We start from the raw sequence: 18,403 nt of genomic DNA on the forward strand, positions 1-18,403 counted from the left end.
TCCTCGCGCAGCTTTTGATCATTCAGCCTTGGGCTTTCCAGCCGGAACGACAAACATTGTCTTCGTCTTACGTCTGTCCTGCTTTCATCGTCGTTAATTCGCTCATGTCATTCATACCCGTATAACTTCTCGATTCTCGATTGCCACTCAGCGCAAAACTTCGCCGGGCAAATCGTCGTTGTTGAATCAAGATTGCAGAAGATCAGGCCGAGTCATCGAGATTTGTTCCCATTTGATCTTTCGCGCGACAGACATAAGTCGAGAGTGCCAACATATGGAGTCTGTCAATTCTAAAGTGCGTTCAATTCCATATGACTGAGAACTTGCCTATAAATTCTGCTAATTTGAGCCCCGAATGAGTGTGACCGATTGTGCTCAATTTTTTCTTTTCCTCGGGCATTTCTGTTTAGTGTCGATCGTTGACGCTACATCAACGCTGCTGCTGTCGATGATGTTCATCCTTCGTCTCGAGGGACATCTCATCGTCCTCGTCATCGTCTACGTCTAGATTCTGACTTTCTGGTAGCAGCGGTGGCGGTATAGTTGCCACGTCGAAACTGGAATCAGTGCTGGATATTATATGGCCATCCTTGATCTCAAGATCGACTACTACGCGGTGTCGCCTCTTAGCATTCTGCTGTCGTTTCCGGCGGAATGCCCGTTGACCCCGATCGGGCGTGTGCGCCGGGCTATCCATGCTCGAGGAGGTGTCACCCTCGCTCTGTGGACTACGGCTCGACGAACAAGGCATCGTCTTTGTTCTGATCTGCGTCTTGATTGGCATAGGCGGACTAGATGTAGTCGATTCGCCGCTCAGACTCGTGGTAGAGTAATATGGGGTCGACTTCGCTCGGATCGGCACCATCACAGGCCGTTCAGTGGATCGCGTGCCGTGATACCTGCTTGCTTCATGTGGACTCGGTTCCGAGAAGCCGCGATCGAATTTGCCTGTTGATTTCGTCGATGATTTCTCTCGCTCCGAGACGTGTGTTCGTTCTTCAGATAACCAATCGTCCGGTATTCTCGATTGTAACGTGAGATCGGCATATTTCTCGTGCATATCTTCCGAACTGTCCCCCCGGCCGACCTCCATCCGTATTCTCTCGCTACTAGAATACTTCATTGCGGGCACATTATCGTACAATTGATCCTCCTCATCCTCTTCGGGAATTGGTAACGCCGTGTCATCAACGCAGATCGTATCTTCGTCTGGAATCATTTGGAAATCATCGTCGATGGCCTCGTCGTACTCATTTCGAAGAGTGATACGAGGTGGCGAAGTGTCGGCGAATTCTTGGGGACAAACGCTTTGCTGTTCGTCATCATATCGGCGCAGATGATGATGTTCATCGAATTGGCTCTCAATAAAACGTCGCGCCTCATCGAACTCGTCACCGTGCGTTTGAGATTGATGTAGATCGTCATCATTCTCGATAGTAGTCTTGGCCTGTAAAGTCTCGTGCTGTTTGGTCGTAGAACCAATGGTTTCGTCTTCATGAAGAAACGAGGAAGTAACTGTCTCGGGTGGAGAAGGCAGTGGTGGCGACACGGGTAGCGGTAGTGAAGACGGAGATGGCGGAGATGGAAGGGAGGAAGTATCTGCAGATTGACATTTCGAGTTTGGTCTCATGCTGGTCGCACTTCTCTCGGATGTCGTGGTGTCACTCTGACTTTTATCCACGGCTGTGGCGTAGTATTGTTGTGGTATCACCGTTGTGCTACCTGACCAGTCTGAGATCGAAGCGCCAAGTTCCGCAAGCGAGTTGTCGTCAGATTTCGTACCAGAGTACTGACAAAACTGACGCACAGTGTTGTTTGAGCTGGACCATTCGGACATAGACAAGCCCATCGATGTGTCCTCACTATGTGACGAACCAGTTATATATGAATTCGATTTCGGTTTTACCGCGATTTTGACTGTACCGTCAGCTGTTGTCACAGACGTCGAACTTTGTCCATCCTCCAACAGAGTCGAATGTAGATCATCATGCAACGTTCTATTCTCGTCACTGGAATCACTATCTTGTTCCGCATGAACGGGCGTCTCCGTACTGTCTGTAACAGTCACCTTGACGGCTTCCTCCGGTTTGATTTCCATATAAAATGTCTCCACGTGACTCACTACCGGTGTTTCAAAAACAGGTGAACTGGGTGGCGATGGCCAGTCCTCGGAACTTTGCAACTGCAATCGTGATCGCCTAGTCGTTCGCGGCGATTTCGAGTCATCCTCATGCGCACTAACCACGTCGATAGGAATATCTGGCAGCTCGGAAGATGTTCTGCGATCATCAGAAACGGATGGTAACGCCGTACCAGATGGAGGATCCGATGATAGAGATGGCTGATGATCGCTTGACATCAAAGACTCATCGTCGAGACTCGGCGACCTCGAACTGGGCTTAAAGGAGTCCTCCAAGTCGCTTCTGTCTTGCTCTGACGTAGTCGATCGTTCGGATATTCTCGACAGCGTACGTGAAAGTGAAAATGCGCCATAATTAGCTAATATTTCGGGACCAATGATAAAGGTGCCAGGAAAGTCCGCTAGGTCTTCTTGGAAACTATCCTCGTTCTGACCGTTGCTGTCCTCAGATTGCGATTGCTGTGCGTTGCTCTCGTCCTGAGGCACCCAGCCGTCCTCGAGACTGGAACTACCGGAGCTTCCTTGCGGGAATGATTTCCACGTGACGTTCATTTCTTGCTTTGGAGGAGGTTGCGTGCCGTTACTGTCATCATCCAAGGAACCATTGTCACGGGCGTCTTCGATCATAGCGATTTCCCGACGATCTATTATAGGTTGTATTTGACCGATTCCTAATGGTCGAGCGATAGAACATGAACTAGAGTCTGGGTCTTCTCTGTCTGGTGTCCAAGTGTTGGTTTCTTCGCTTCTCGAACGTTCAGTGCTCAGTCTGAGTTTTCTGTCGATGGAGAGACGATTGGAATCTGCAATCTCCACAGTCTCTTTCGCTGGTTCATCTTCCGGTAATTCTTCCGGCGTTTCTTCATCTTCTTTCTTCATCTCCAGGTATTCCGGCGTCAATTCAACTTCGACCAATGTTTTCTCATCCATTTTATCAATACCATAGTCCGGTGAACTTAACTCGCTATCCGCACCTCGGGTCTGCACTTGCGTATCAAGCGCATCGAGCGTATCCTCACTCGTATCAAGAGAGTCCAATCGTTTATTTTCCTCTTCTTCTCGTTCGTCGATGTCCTCCACTCGTACTTCTACTATTTCTTCCTCTTCCTCCTCCTGGTTCATATCGTCGTCGGAACATTCTTCAATGGATATTTGTATTGGTGACTTAACCATATCTGGAGGATCATCCTGATCATAATTGAAGAAAAACATGTCCTCTCGAGCTGCACTTATAGTAACATCAGGTACATCATCTCTCTCAGACGGACTTCTTGAACCTTCAACTCTGACATGAAAGTCGTATGGACGAGGTGAAGAAGATTTTGGTGATACAGTTTCGCTAATTTTTGCATTTGTCTCTCCATCAGAAACTTCGCTCGGCGATTCAGTTTGTCTACAAATAGCTTCTGTGCTAGCGCTCTTTACGAAGACTGTAGAGATTGTTGATTGATCTTGATCCAATTGAGTACCTTTTGTTGTGTCAACCTTTGCATCGGAACTCTCCTGAGATGCTTCCTGTTCAACACCGGATTCGGCGGAACTTTGATCGATGAATTTTGTTGCTTCCTCCATTTTAGCGCTCTCTATGACCGTTTGCATTCTGTTTCCATTAATGGAACTCACAAAAGGCATTTGACTGCCTTCTTGTCCCTCATAAAAATCAACACAAGGAACAATCTCGTTACATTCTGTCAGTGGCGACTCTAGATACTGCGTCGAAGTCTCGGTAACAGACAAAGAATCCGTACATATCTCTGGCACGGTCGTGTGATCGGTACTGTCGGATTTGTGATTCGGCGAGGCTTCCATCTGAACTGAAAGCACTTTTGATACCGTACTTGCGCCTTGAGCAGCGTTCTCTTGATCCTCCAGATTCTCCGACACATCCACTGTGTCATCTTTGCTGGAGAATGCGTTCGCTGGCGGTAGTCTGTGCACGGAGATTACGGCGGCGTCCAAAGATTTCGCGCGCCGCTGAGCAGTAGGTGACTGCGTTGCGCCTTGACGCTGAAGAGCGCCAATCCCGCTACCTTCCGAAAGACCAAGACGTGCGCGAGCAAACAGAATAGGTGTCTGTCCTGGTTTCCGTAAGACTAAAGAAGATTGAGTTAAATCCTGTACAAGCGTTATTTTCTTTATACTAATTTGTTCCTTGCTTGACTCTTTATCTGATTCCTTAATCACTTCCTTGGACTCCGTTGCTCGTTTAATATCCATTGGCTGATCAATCACTACATCAGGTTTAACAGACGGCTTAGAATCCTTCTCTTGTTTAGATTGTTTTGATTCAGCAGCAGTTTCCTCGCTAGTCGCTTCCACTTTCAAAGCCACTTTTCCACGTGCTATTTTCGTATCCTGTTTTGGCATTGCTTCTTTTGCCATAGCAGATTTATCGGCAGCTGCCTTGGCAGCAGCTTTGATTCTCTTCGGCGAAATTTTCTCTACTGAATCTTTCTTTTCCGTACTTCCCAAACTTTTAGATATTCCCAATGACTTCGGTCTCGATTTCTCAGATTTTATCGTGCCCTTAATCAATTCATCGTCGACGGACGCAGATTTCGCGCGAGTCTTCGTTTCTTCTTTTTCCTCCTTTGATGTTGAAAATGGCTTGTCAGATAATCTAGTTACGGATTTTGATCTACCTTTTTGTACAATACTTATCTCTGGCGCCACATCAGTCGAATCTATTATTATGATCTCCTGTGGCATTTCACCGAGTTTCAATTTGGATTTGTCGATTTTTGTACTCACCGATGGCGAACGTGACTCCTTCGATGTGCTCTTCTTCAGTGGCGGTTTGTCGCCTTCTAACGATTTTGATTGTTTTTTAAAATCCTTTTTCGGTTCGGACTTCACCTTCCTCATTCTCTTTGGAGAGACATCTTGCACGAAATGTTTATTTTCAACTTCCGGTGAGAGCAAGGTATCGATCGGCGCCTTCTCTTCTGCCAATGATAAAGATTTCGATCTTATCGGTTCCGCGTGCGGTCTCAGCATGAAAGGAACGAACTCAGGAACTTTAAGACTATCCAACTCTAGAGTAGGTTTCACAGGCACTTCGTCCAAAGGCAAATCGGCGACTGGATCCACGAAATCGTCAAATCCTGTATCAATGATCTTTGGTCTCGATATTCGTGTAGCGGAATTTTTACTAACTTCCGAAAATTTCGATTCTATTCTCTCCAAAATACGTTTTGTTTTTTCGGGAATACTTGGCTTCTCTAATGTTTTGGGTTTCTCCGGAATCGGCGGTTTCTCTGGTTTGATTTCCAATGTAGCTGGTATGTGAACTTGAGCTATTACAGACTGTACGTTATCTCTTTTTTGATCATCGTCAGATAATTCATCGACGATTCGTTTCGGGGAACGATCCCGTTCTTTAACCATCATCTGTTCGATATTACTGACTTGATCACCTATTGTTTTCTCATCAGCCTGTTCGCCAGGAATATCGGGTAATGGTATCTTTTCAATGCTATCTTGCTTTTCTAAACTATCGTCTGGTGCTTTCAGACTATCTTTCTCAATTTTCGCCTTGCGTTCTAAATTTTGCTTCATTTCCATGCTAACGATATCGGCAAAATTCAGAGCAGCTTTTACGGCATCCGCCGCTTTCGCAATACTGGTGGGACTTCTGGGCGCACCATCGACAGATTTCTTCTTCTGTATCACAGAGACGATAGTTACGTTAGGATCAGTCGGCGACTTTTTGGGCGAACGTTTTTCGATAGCCGAGATAATAGTGATATTCGGTTCCACCGGCGACAATTTCGAAGGCTTTTTGTCCAAACTCGAAGATTTCTTACATGTGTAATCCTCGATGATAACTTCGGCTTTGTTTCTATCTAACGAGCCACCCTTTTGTGAGAACTTTTCAGGAGACTGAGTTTTCACTTTCAAAGGGCTTCTCTTACTGGGCGATAAACTGCAAACGATGCTCTTTGGATCTGTAGGCGAAAGTTTCGATGTAGGACTTAAAATACTCTTCGGCTTATCCGAGGGGCTTAATATCGATTTTGGTCTTGCGGAAGTAACTGTGCCGCTCTTCGGTTTATCCGGAGATAGTTTATTGCTGGCCTTTTCTATCGAGGAAAGCTTAGTTAAATCGAAATATGGGAGATCCGTTACCATCTTCAGTGGTAACTTCGGTAAATCTTTGGCGAGACTCTTGATATTCCTCGAAGTTTTACTGCTATCCGATTCGGATTTTTCATCAGATGCGGTGCCATTCATAACATGTCTCTTATGCAATGTATATGGAATATCGACATTGTTTTTCTGTATTGTTGCACTGTCCGAAAACGGTTCTTCATCGCCAGAGTCGGCCGGTGTTAAATCTATGGATTTCTGGTGCATCAGCATGTGCCTCTTGCTGTTGCTGGATCCTAATCTTTGCCGTGCCGGATTTGGATCGCTCTTCGTACGCTCCACTGGCACATGTCCGGGCAATGCAGTCTCTTCGAAACCTAGCACGACACCACCAACAACCTTCGGCTCGTACTCGGCAAACACAGTTTTTGACTTCAAATTTTCCATCTCATGCGGCACGCCAATCACAGTTTCCGTACGGGATTCGACAGATAGTTTAGCTTGCCGCTCGCGCTCTCGTCTTTCGTCGTCTTTCCGTGCTTTCTCCAAACTCCTCCAATCATCACGTTCCCGCGGTTTTTCTTCCAGTTTGCTTTTCTCGAGTTTGCTCCTGGTCTTCTTTTGATCTTTATGTTCCATTCTTTCGATATTTTTTCTACGGTCTACACTGTCGAAGTCCAAGCACTCGAGACTCCTTCCCTCCCGTGATTCTAAGCGTCCTAAGTATTTTCGCTCACGAGAATCTAGCTTCTCTAGACTCTTTCGCTCAGCGCTTCTTGATTCGATCCTTCTCTCATAGGTTCGTTCTCTTTGTTCATAACGTTCCAAAGATTTCAAACGTTCGATCGCTCGTGGATCGAAGTCGAACTTTTGAGAATCGAGTCTCTCTATGCTCATCCTCCGTTGCTCTTTCGGAGTCAATCGCTCGAATGGGCTTCTATTGTCGGAATCAAAGCGTTCTAAAGTATGCCTTGCATCGTAATCGATAGAAGCAGCTCTACTCTTCCTCGTTTCCCGAGAATCGATCCGTTCGATACTTTTCTCCCGACGCTCTAAATGCCGATGATTGCTCTTCTCTTTAGGACTCTTTAAATGCTCCATGCTGCTGCGCAGCCCTTGAGAATCTAAACGATCGACACTCTTACCGCGCGATTCATAGAAATCATTGTAATAAAAGGCACTCTTTTCCCTTGAGTCTAGGTGCTCGTAACTCCTTTCGCGCACATCAAGCCGCTCGATGCTTCTACGTAGCTCGCGCATATCGGTCCGGTCTATACTGCGACGACCGTGACTGTCTGATCTCCGCTCGCGCGAATCGAGCCGATCTACTGAACGACGTTCTCGTGAATCACTCTTATCCATTCGTCTGCATTCTCTCGAGTAGTCCCGTTTTCGCTCCTCCCTCTCAATGCTTCTACGTTCCTTTGACAAAACTTTCTCGACTTTAACGTCAGCATCTCTCGATTTCCTATCTCTAGATTTATGACCTCGACCTAGACTACCTGTCTCGACATATAACCGCGGTGGATGATCGTCTAGACTAGCAATACTACGCGCCCTAGTCGTCCTACCTTTCGCGCTATGATCTAATGTTCTACTTCCGTCAACCGGACTTAGATCGTCATCAATTCGCGATTTCGGACGCATGATACCTTCGTCTCGCAAGACTTCTGAATCTACGTGTGTGATCTTATACTTGGGCTTTAAGTTCTTCAATTCGTTTAAGACAGACATTTTTTGCTTCTGTACCTGCATCACCACGGGATCTTTTCTAACGGAATCCTGATGCGGAATACCCGTTTTGGGTGGCTGTTCCACGGAATTAGCATGTCTCGTTTCAAATTTGCGTTCTATTTGAGTACCTGTCCGTTGTATTCTAGATTCGGTGATCACGAAATCGTTATCTACTTTAGATACAGCTGAGTACCGATCGATGGACTTGATTTTAGAGTTCTTGAGATCAGTAAATGCGGATCTATATTGTTGTTTCTCTGAAGGCTTTAATGATCTGTGTTTGACAAAGGAATCGGTTTCGGAGTCCATTTGGAACATCTCGTGCTCGATTCCTTCGTCGCTCTGATCGGATATTGGTTCGTCGTGCGGACTAGAATACGATTCCGGATACTCGAATTCATGTTCGCGTTCCAAAAGCTCGTAAGAATCGTGTGAGAGATCGTCATGTGACAGATCTCCAGCGGGACCCGATTCCTCATGGCCCGATTCAGTAGACAACGATGACGTTCCTGGGTAGGAACTGCTGTAGACACGCTCGGGGACAGAATCGTGATCTAGAGAAGGTAATTTCGAACTAGCGGCGCTATACGAACGATTACTTTCGTCGTAACGTGTTATGGGATTATCTAGTTCACCCTGGGAGGCTAACTGGAATGGATCTAACGGAAGATCCGCGGTGACTTTATCGTCCCGCGGCCGCGCTTTACCGGAGTCCTCAAAACTAGAAGCGTACAACTCGCGACAACTAGCCGACCGTTGCCAGGGATATCTGGGCAAAGGTCGTGGTAGTGGGAATTCGGGAGGACTGCTGTTAGAGGGGCTGATACGACCTGTTGATGAAATCCGTTGCTGGCTGGTAGCATGCATCTGCCGCTGTGCTGGGACCTGGCTGGGGGTGGCTGGCGAATGGACGTCGATAGAGGTGAGCGTCCGAAACGATGTAGCTGTGTCTTCTCGACGGTGAATCGTCCCTCCCATCGAGACACTCGTCACAGTCGTCGGAGAATCCAGCGTCATCGAACCGCATGACAGAGACTGAGCTGGGGTTGCCAGAGCTAAAAAAATCGCACGATATAAATCTCCTTTCTTCTACGTTCACATATGACATAACAGAATTTTTTTGTTATTTTTGTGCGATTATGCCTCTGTCATGTTAATTATTTTAATGAATATTTAATTAATGAAAAACTATTGCGGAAAAAATGAATTTAACGCATGCACACGTATAATATTTTAACTTTTTTTATTCTTTTTTTTATTCTTTTAAATAAAGAAAAAATAAACGAGTATTAGTGAATTAGTATTCAATATCAATAATAAAGAGTAAATTAATAATATAGTCGTTATTAGACACTTTTATATAGAATCTTATATTATATTTGTTATAATAATCAATAATATTATGATATTCTGATATGTATATGATAATCATTTGTCAGTATATATTATCATCTATTAAATAAGTAAAATATAAATATTATATTTTGTTTCTTTTCAAAAATTGTTAATATTGTTTCTATACTTTTCAAGATATCAAAGTTGACTAATTATTTCGTTTTTTATATGAAACTAAACGCATAAACGTTTCAATTTTGAGTCCTGAACGTACATATATACACTTTGGAACATTTCAACGAGATATGATATCATAATCGTATACATAAGATTAGATTTTCTTATATTATAATTTTTGCGCGTACACACACACACACACACACACACACACACACACACACACACACACACACACACACGACAGACACGCACACATACACACATATATTCAATTCTTATAAACATAATAAAAATTAGGCACAAAATCCGTTTAAAAACAATCTATAAGATACGCTATTCTACTCTACTATTACAATACTTTAGTTATGATACGGTGAAAAGAATTGAGGCTAGAAACAGGTGGACAAAAATAGAGCCAAAGGGCGAAGAAATTAAAAATAAAGCGTTTGTTGTGGAGGTTGGTGTCGGTCATGGTACATACCAGGATCGCCGAGGGGCAGGAGGGGGTGGGCAGAGATGCTGGAGCTGCCCATAAGGGAGCTGCTTGGAGTGGCCCCACGATAGCCTCCCCCCTCCGAGCCCTGCAATGCCCTACCACCGCTAGTCTGCCGGAACGAATTGGACCTGCGAGCAAGAGAGAGTCAAGTTCAGCATCAGACTTAGGCTGTCAAATGCCAAGCCTGTGTTTGGAACTAGCTTATCCCTTCTTTCTCTTTTGTTATCGTCAATGATTGTTAATAAGAAAAAAAGAAATGAAAAAAAAGAATGCTTCTCGACTAACCGACGCTACGATGCAAGGAATTATGCGGATGATATTGATTTTCGTACCAATCCACATCTTAAAATATGCGATAAACAAAAATAGATTCTACTTCTGATACGATACACGGTCAACACCGCCGTTGAGTGATTTTTACTGCAATGTAATTATTGTTGTTGACGTAAAGTTATTTTATATTTTTAATTATACAATATAATAAAATATAGAAATGTCTTTTAAAACGTTTAAATGTGCAAATATTTATGTATATACATATATTTACTAATTATACAATGTATATATAATTAGTAAACCATCGAATTGTCGCGGGTGCAAACAGAATACTGTGTACTATCAATGAATTTGGGAATAGTGAAGACAGCCATTATTTTCGATGGAAAATGAAATTGTAAAAAAAGGCTGTCATACTTGCAAAAATGCCATATAGAATATACTTTATAAAAACATTAATTAATATAGAAAATTTTATTTGCGCGTTCGAAAATAGCCATACGTGCAGTAATTATATGAAACACAAGAGAAGTATCTTGCGTGTTCCAAAGCATAAATAAAATACAAGGAAAAGTGCACTTTTAAAATAAATATACCTAATATATTATTCACATCATATTTAGACGTCATATTTAGACTTTAATGCATTCAACTTTGACGATCGTATATAAATTTATTTATATTTTATTGCTTTCAAGATGAAAAAACAGTCTAGAAGAGACAAAATATATAAATACTTAAAATCACCTTAATGTAAAAAGGTTCTTTTTTGCAGAATTTAATATCAATATGTAATAATGTGTAATTTTAACTTACTTATAAACAAATTTAATGTCACGCGCGTTATAGTCTTTTTATTAGTCGATGGTTCAATATATGAAGGCATTCTTCAACCGTGCATCGATATCGCACAGCAAATGAAAATCTACCGGTATACAAGAACAACTTCTTTTCTTTTAATTGTATCATATAATAGACTATCTTCTATTTTAAAGAACAATCTACTGCTATGGACAAATATCTTATTGGATAAAACTTGTTAGGGCAGTGAAACGTGGTACTTTGCTGTGTATTATTAGATACAACAATATAAATAATTAGTGATCACGCTATTGAGAGAGGGTACACTCATCATTCGGGTTTATCGTGCCTGATGGTGAGCCTGACTCCCCGCCACCCCTGTCCGAGCAGGCAACACTGACAAACGGAAATATAAAAATGGATATGATAAACCGTTTCCACTATGGAAATTGGAAACGTTTGGATAATACATATGTAAGTATTGACTTATATCCCGGCAAAAGCAAGACCGTGCCACCTCCTATCTTACTCACAAGTTTGGTGCGTTCGTTAATAAAAATCTCAATGATACAAACCAACACTAGGAAAACAGTACGTGATCTGCATGCACTATCTACATAGGTATCCAAGAATTCTTTTAATTATTCAACAACTCTTCGATCTCTTAAAGAAACTTACCTTTGAAATGTCTGCCTCTTTACGTAATTATCTCGAACAAATTCAACAATTTGTTTTTGAGTTTTGCCGCTATACCTGGTAATATGTAAAAGTATTATAATATAGTGATATTTTGATTATTCAAATTCAAAGTATCATATGTTATTTAACAAGTTCCTATACGATTATATTTTAAAAATAGAATATTTAAATATAAGGTATATATCTGATATACAAACTTAATATATTTAATTACAAACTTTTTAATTACAAATATTTAAACTCTAGAAAACTAAAAAATTGGACATTAACTTTCTTCGACAAATATAGCAATATTCTTGAAGCTGATTTGACATACCTAAATGATGATCCACGGCTAAGCACTCTAGTTTTCTGTCTTACAACTCTCTTAACTACAGAACAACGGAAGAAACCATGATTTTCTACACATTTTTTCCAAAAGTTTTTACACTCATTACGTCCTTCAAAGAAAAATTCGACTGTGTCCTTATAATATCCCTACAAATAATAAAAAGTGACATAAATACATGATTACAATACAAATATTCAAATACATATTAATTTAATGACTAATATAAAAATAAATTTATTTAAGTATTAAAAACAAATTAAATACTCACATAGCCCTCAGGATGTAATTTGATTAAAAAACGTTTTCGTTTAAAACTGATTTTTCTGATTTTGGCCCAACTAAATGTATTTATCTTAGTATAATTTTGAAAGACTACAATGCCCATATGTGCTACTGCGAGATTTAGTGGAACATTTTCATGATCCTAGGACAAAATAATAGTTATAAAAATATTTTATACAGAAGAAACTGTTTTTGTAATATCAAAGTATATAAATCTTAGAGCATGGCTTACTTTAGCTGGATGCATTTTCATTCCATACAATTCACAACGTCGAGCAGTTTCTAAAAGATTGAGATCTGCCTCTGCAGGAGATTGACCCCTGTTAACATTAGGCATAATATTAGATACGCTCAACATTAATAAACATTAATAAAGTTGTGTATTTAATAAATATTGATTTATTTTGATATATATTTCTTACGCATGTTTTTTATGATTCTCCATAATACGTCGTTCTAATTCTTGATCCTGATGAGGCACAAACTTGTATGTTGATAAATATGTATGATCTGGATAGTCTTCTATCACATAATCCCCACATTCAGCTACAAACAAAAATAATCAAAGAAATAGATCACAACATATTTTATTAAACAACGGCAATGAAATTAAAATATATTATGAAATAATTAAATTAATCTAATTTGTTAGGATTAGTTTTAAAATTAATAGTAATAGAAACATACAATAATTATTATTACCTTGTACAATATAACTAGCCATCAATGCTGCTGTGTTATCATTGCATTGCAATAAACCTTGAGCTAAATCCCGTTTGATTTGTAGACAGAATAAATATCTTGTAAATTCCTCCTCGAGCTGTGCAGGATCTGGTGTATAAAATTTAACACAGAACCTCAATAACGGATCAATAAGAGATAAACCAACTTGTCTGCATACTGGTTTCTCTAAATCCAACCAATACTGTAAATATCAATTTTTTTTTAATTTCATTGTTCATTAAAAAATGTTACTTACATTAAAAATCACATCTTACTTTTGTAAAATTTGGTTCCTGATATTCAAGACCAAAGTAATCCGCTTCTAAAAGATGCAATTGCTTACAAACTTGATCAAACAACACTCTACCTAGTGCTTTGGCCTGAAATTTTCAAATAATTACATTTATGCAGTATGATGTAACTAAACTTTGATACAATTAACTTCGTTAAATTATAAAACATCGACATCTCGCATTACTATGTTATATTTTCATAATTATCATATGAAATATCTAAAAAAAAATGTTATGTAATCGAATGCTATGTAAATGTACAGAATAATCTTATTGTACTTTCACTGTAAAAAGCTAAGATGCTAGAATAAAATTAATCTCTAAAGAAATAAGCAACACGTTGCAAGCATTGTAAATAAATAATCAATAAATGAGTATACATATTTCACACATTCAAGGAGATCCCCCATTTGATACATTATATGCTCCAATAGTTCATTCTTCTGGAAGTATATGCATACACTATACTACATATATATAGTAACTATCTTGTCAATATAAAAATACATAATATTATAAGCTAATAAAAATTTTTAAATTTAAATAATAAAAATATCTCATTTACAAAAATTAATTCTAAGATTCTTTCGAAAATTTTTAGAAGCTTACAAGCTCAAAATTTTTACAAGCTCAGTTTATCTATGCTCTCTTCAACATCATTAAAATCTCCCATAATACTAAAACAAGTATGAAAATTTTTAAGGTATTCCAAAATAACAAAAAAGTATAAATCTTGAATATCGGAATTTTAAGTTAAATGGCTTCAGGGAGAAGATTATAAAAGGCTTTGTAATCAGTGACTCTTGACCTGAATACATGAAGTAAATGGTTTAACTATGCCTATGAAGCAAAATATGATAGAATTAATATATGTGCAAGCTTTTGGATTACATAAAAGATATGAATCACAAGTTCAAGTTATATAAAAATAATAATGTCAAACATATTAAATAATATATATACTTTACGAAGATTATATTATATCCCAGAGAGATATGAAGCTCTCTCAAATTAAATTATTTAATGGCGTTTTAACACACATGCACTTACACATACAACACACAAAATATACGTGGAGACGCATAGGATAGATATGTAGCTTAGGCTCGCAAATGCGATAATAGAGGAGCACACATTCAATTGCTGTAGAATTATGAAGGTACAATAAGATATTCAAACATCACTCAATGTCACTTTACATTTATTCCTGCAACAGTCTCTGTAGGGCGCAAGAAGTCGCCTTTATGAATAGTAGACGGCAAACATTTTCACATATAGCTTGCGTATTTTAGCTCGAGCATAAACAATGCACACGAAGGTCTCAAAAAAACATATTACGCCACAAGAGCAAGAGCGTAAAATATTCTTAACTTATATTTATTTATAGAGATTCTATCGTGACCTCAGTTAAACAAAAACTCTCGCGTTTTCTTCTATAAAGAGTACTTTAAGAAGTGAATTTTTGAAACTTTATCGACTTAAAACTTTTTTAACTAAAAGATTTTAAATTTTGTTAAATTATTTGAGAGCTTTACTGAGCAATTTCCTTCATGTATTTTAACATTTAATTGTCGTAAACATTTGAGATATGATACGATATTATTTGAGGATGAAATAAGTATTCTTTACCTGCACTTGAAACATTGTAATAGAGTCATCCAACATCTGTACACGAACTGCCAGCATCTTTCCAGCTTTTCGCGGTGTTGCAGGAGGTGTCCTACTACCTCCGTCTACACCAGCTGGCGTCGAATGACTGTGAGGCATTTTCGAGCCGGCCCCCTTCATACCAAAACTTTCTATATCATTCATCATGATTAATTTAGTTTGTTTTACAGAACAATCGTTTAATGCGTATTTTCATAAAAGGGACAATCAATGTCGGTATTATGTCATCATCTGTAACGAGAGAATTAGAAGAAATAAGAAATTATGTTTTCAAATATTTCATATTTCATGAGAAGAAATAAATCAGATAAAGAATTAATTTACAATGTATGATCAACTGCAAAAATATCGTATAAAATAGTCAACTTACGTGAGCTTGTTGAACGATCTAATGATTTTATTAAAAACAGGAAACGGATAATCATAATAGACTACATAACAGAATCAAATATGTCAGAAATATAATGGAATATTTCAAAAATAGCAACACAAAACCTTTCTCTAATCAATTATTTTACGACTGTTGGAAGTATTCTTCTCGCTGATTGGATGTTTTCTTCTGGCTTTTAAATGTAAAAGATTAATCTCAAGAAAACTTGTACACAGTTGCAAAATAAATGTTCTGCTGAACGCGGCCTTTCTCAGTGTCGAGACAATACTTGTTTTATCCCGCAACTCGCACTATTTCTAGATAAAGGGACAGGAGAGATTCAAAGAGAGAAGGAACAGAATCCGAGCCAATTTTACCCCGAGTCTCGCAAAGCAGAGCGAAGCGGACACGAGCGTCTCTCGCCTCTATTCCCGACGCGCTGCTCCACTTTCGGCTGTCACCGTACACGCGTCTTTTTAAAAGCGCATCGATTCATTCTCACGACGCGGTGCGGATACGCGAGACAGGACAGGACGTACTCGTAACTCGGATTCGCATCGTTATCTATCCGATCGTCGTCAGAGAACGACGCTAAGCGACAGTGTTTACATAATGCGCTGCGGTATATCATTGTAAGTCACGCGGAGTCCCCCGCATCGTTTCCTCGTTCCGGTACCGCTAGCTTCGTGATTAACCTTCCCCTTCTTAGACTCAAATTTTTCATTTTCTGGTTAACCCATGGCTTGGACGTAGCTTCACTTAACTTAACATAAATATAATATAATGTAAAAATTGTGTTTTTCTATCTATGATTAATCACTAAAGTAACTTTTAAAGTAACTGGTAAACTTTTAAAATTATTCACTGCAAAATTATTAATTCAGGCTATTTTTCTTGTAGGACACAAATATTATTCTTCAAATATTATCTTTGTTATTCAGAGAATATCAAGAAGGATAGAATGTTTTTTCGATCGCGTCTCTTAAAAGAAAAGCAGCCTTAGTGATGAACCGTAGCTAAATGTCTAACCACGAGTTAATAAAAAAATGAAAAAAAAAAAAAAACAGGCCTTAACATCCATTTCAAGCAACGTAGATTAACTTTAATTTTCCTTTTTATCTTTCCCTAGTTCTAAAAGTTAGAAAAAGCTGAAGAGAGTTGAACCAAGATTAAAGTTAATCTACATTGGTAGAAACGAGCATTAGATTTATTGGTCCTCAGGGCCGCGTTGAAAAAGTTCAGTCGAGTGTATTCAGACTCTGACATGTTTTATCCTTGCTATTTTCCGAGTGTTAAACAAGAATCAAATAATGTCTGGATGTATCCAGGTGAAATTTCTGATTGTAGCCGATGCTCGTTTTTACTAATGTAGATCAATTTTAATTTCGGTATACAGCTTCTAGAAAAAGACGATAAGTTGGTTGAGTCGAGATTAAAGTAATATTAAAGTAGAAACGGACACCGTCGATCAGGCGCGATTAATCATGACGACGAGGACGACGTCGAGTCATCACGAAAGAGAGACGCCTCACGCGAGTCCCGTAACTGACCGCGGTCGAGGATGGGAGCGGGAAGATGCGTGTTAACGTTTTAATGCGTGCTAACGTTTACGCTTTCACCTCGCTTCGCCGCACGTTATAAGTGGTTATAAGCAAACGCCACACACCGCCGCGCCGCCCGCGCACGTCCGTTCGCACATAAAATGCGTGGTCGTCATAATTGCGAGTTCCTCGGCGGTGGCGTACCGAAAATGGAAGCCAATAGGTCGTCAACGAGGGCTTTAGAACGCCCTTCATGTTTCCGCGAGAAAATCCGGATGGTTCACATACCATGAGAACGAATCGCAGAATAAAGGAGAGACGGAAGAAGAAGAAAGATATAGCTTATCTATTTAGAAAGAAAAAGAGAGAGATAGGAAAAAGAAAAATGGGCTGGGTAATTATACATTATACTTACGTTTACCGGGGCCGTCGGTGATGTGCCCCGGTGGCTGCCAGCACGCCTCAACACGCGTCAACCAGAGTTCATTGATCACTGAGGCACCACCGCTGCGTCCGCCGGCCGCTTCCGTCGACCGCTACACCGTGTCCTCCTCGCGGCTGCGGCGGCGACAGCGGCGACGACAACGATGATGACGGAAGGGAATGGGACGATCTCGTGTCGTCGTTAATAATGAGTGGCAATGCTGCTATTGCTGCTCGCCGATCTCGCGGCGCCGCCCGATGTCGTAGGTGCGGCGATGTGTGCGCGACGATGCTCGACCATCGAGCGCGTACGAAAGCCCCGAATCGGAACCATAACGTATAGATACGTACACATAGATATATATGTGTATATCATACGCGCGCACATACAATCTCACGCGACGACACTCATTTACAAGACGGTTCGAGGAGTTTCCGTCCGCCTAGACACCATTTGCACTAAACGAACAGTGGTGCTCAAGGATGGATATCGTCATTACGTTGAACGTTCTGTTCTGTTGCGTTTTATTACATCACGTCACGGCCGTTCCTGTCTTCGTTGCTCGTGATGTTCGCGATCGCGCCACAAGGCATAACTACAACGTAGGGCCGATCTAGTGAGGGCGCGACATGTACAAAGGGCGGTGGCACCGGTCTCACGAGCCGCGTGTGTAGTGACACCTGACAGTCAAGGTCGACAGGTAGGATGATTTACCTGTCGAAGGACAATTATGGTGAGGATGTCACGCGGATAAATATATTATTGTAATTTTTATCGAATGAGGTCAATAAGACTTAAAGAGTGTTATATTATCGATTGATGATTATTTATCGGTATTACATTTCTTTACTCGATCGGTAATTATCAGTGTCGATAAAAGTTTTTTCTACTTTATCACACGTGGATAGTCGAACTCGAATAATAATAATAAAATTGCAGATTTTAATAAAGATCGAATATTTTCAAATCTTATATATATATATATATATATATCTATAAAATATCATCAAATAATAGCATA

General features: G+C 40.1%; 1 protein-coding gene across 1 annotated transcript; it reads right to left on the minus strand.

The window, feature by feature from the left end:
* Positions 1-323: 323 nt before the first annotated feature.
* LOC108684099 lies at positions 324-18,005 on the minus strand. Its single transcript, XM_018188189.1, has 11 exons — positions 17,374-18,005; positions 15,009-15,278; positions 13,362-13,466; positions 13,066-13,288; positions 12,786-12,909; positions 12,596-12,683; positions 12,350-12,505; positions 12,067-12,227; positions 11,730-11,804; positions 9,960-10,102; positions 324-9,018 (listed from the first exon to the last, which is right to left on the minus strand). The coding sequence occupies exons 2-11, from the start codon at positions 15,192-15,194 to the stop codon at positions 431-433; spliced, it is 9,849 nt and encodes a 3,282-aa protein (XP_018043678.1). The 5' UTR covers positions 15,195-15,278; positions 17,374-18,005; the 3' UTR covers positions 324-430.
* Between the last annotated feature and the right edge of the window lie 398 nt (positions 18,006-18,403).

Source organism: Atta colombica, unplaced genomic scaffold (genome assembly GCF_001594045.1).
Source record: "Atta colombica isolate Treedump-2 unplaced genomic scaffold, Acol1.0 scaffold126, whole genome shotgun sequence".
Classification (NCBI taxonomy): domain Eukaryota; kingdom Metazoa; phylum Arthropoda; class Insecta; order Hymenoptera; family Formicidae; genus Atta; species Atta colombica.

What these genes read in the sequence shown, in the direction of transcription:
- LOC108684099 (XM_018188189.1), bottom strand. Translation starts at nt 15,194, where the DNA reads ATGATGAATGATATAGAAAGTTTTGGTATGAAGGGGGCCGGCTCGAAA. An exon ending in AGGAACCAAATTTTACAAAA is followed by an intron (nt 13,289 to 13,361) that starts GTAAGATGTGAT and finishes TGATATTTACAG; the next exon opens with TATTGGTTGGATTTAGAGAA. An exon ending in GGCTAGTTATATTGTACAAG is followed by an intron (nt 12,910 to 13,065) that starts GTAATAATAATT and finishes TTTTGTTTGTAG; the next exon opens with CTGAATGTGGGGATTATGTG.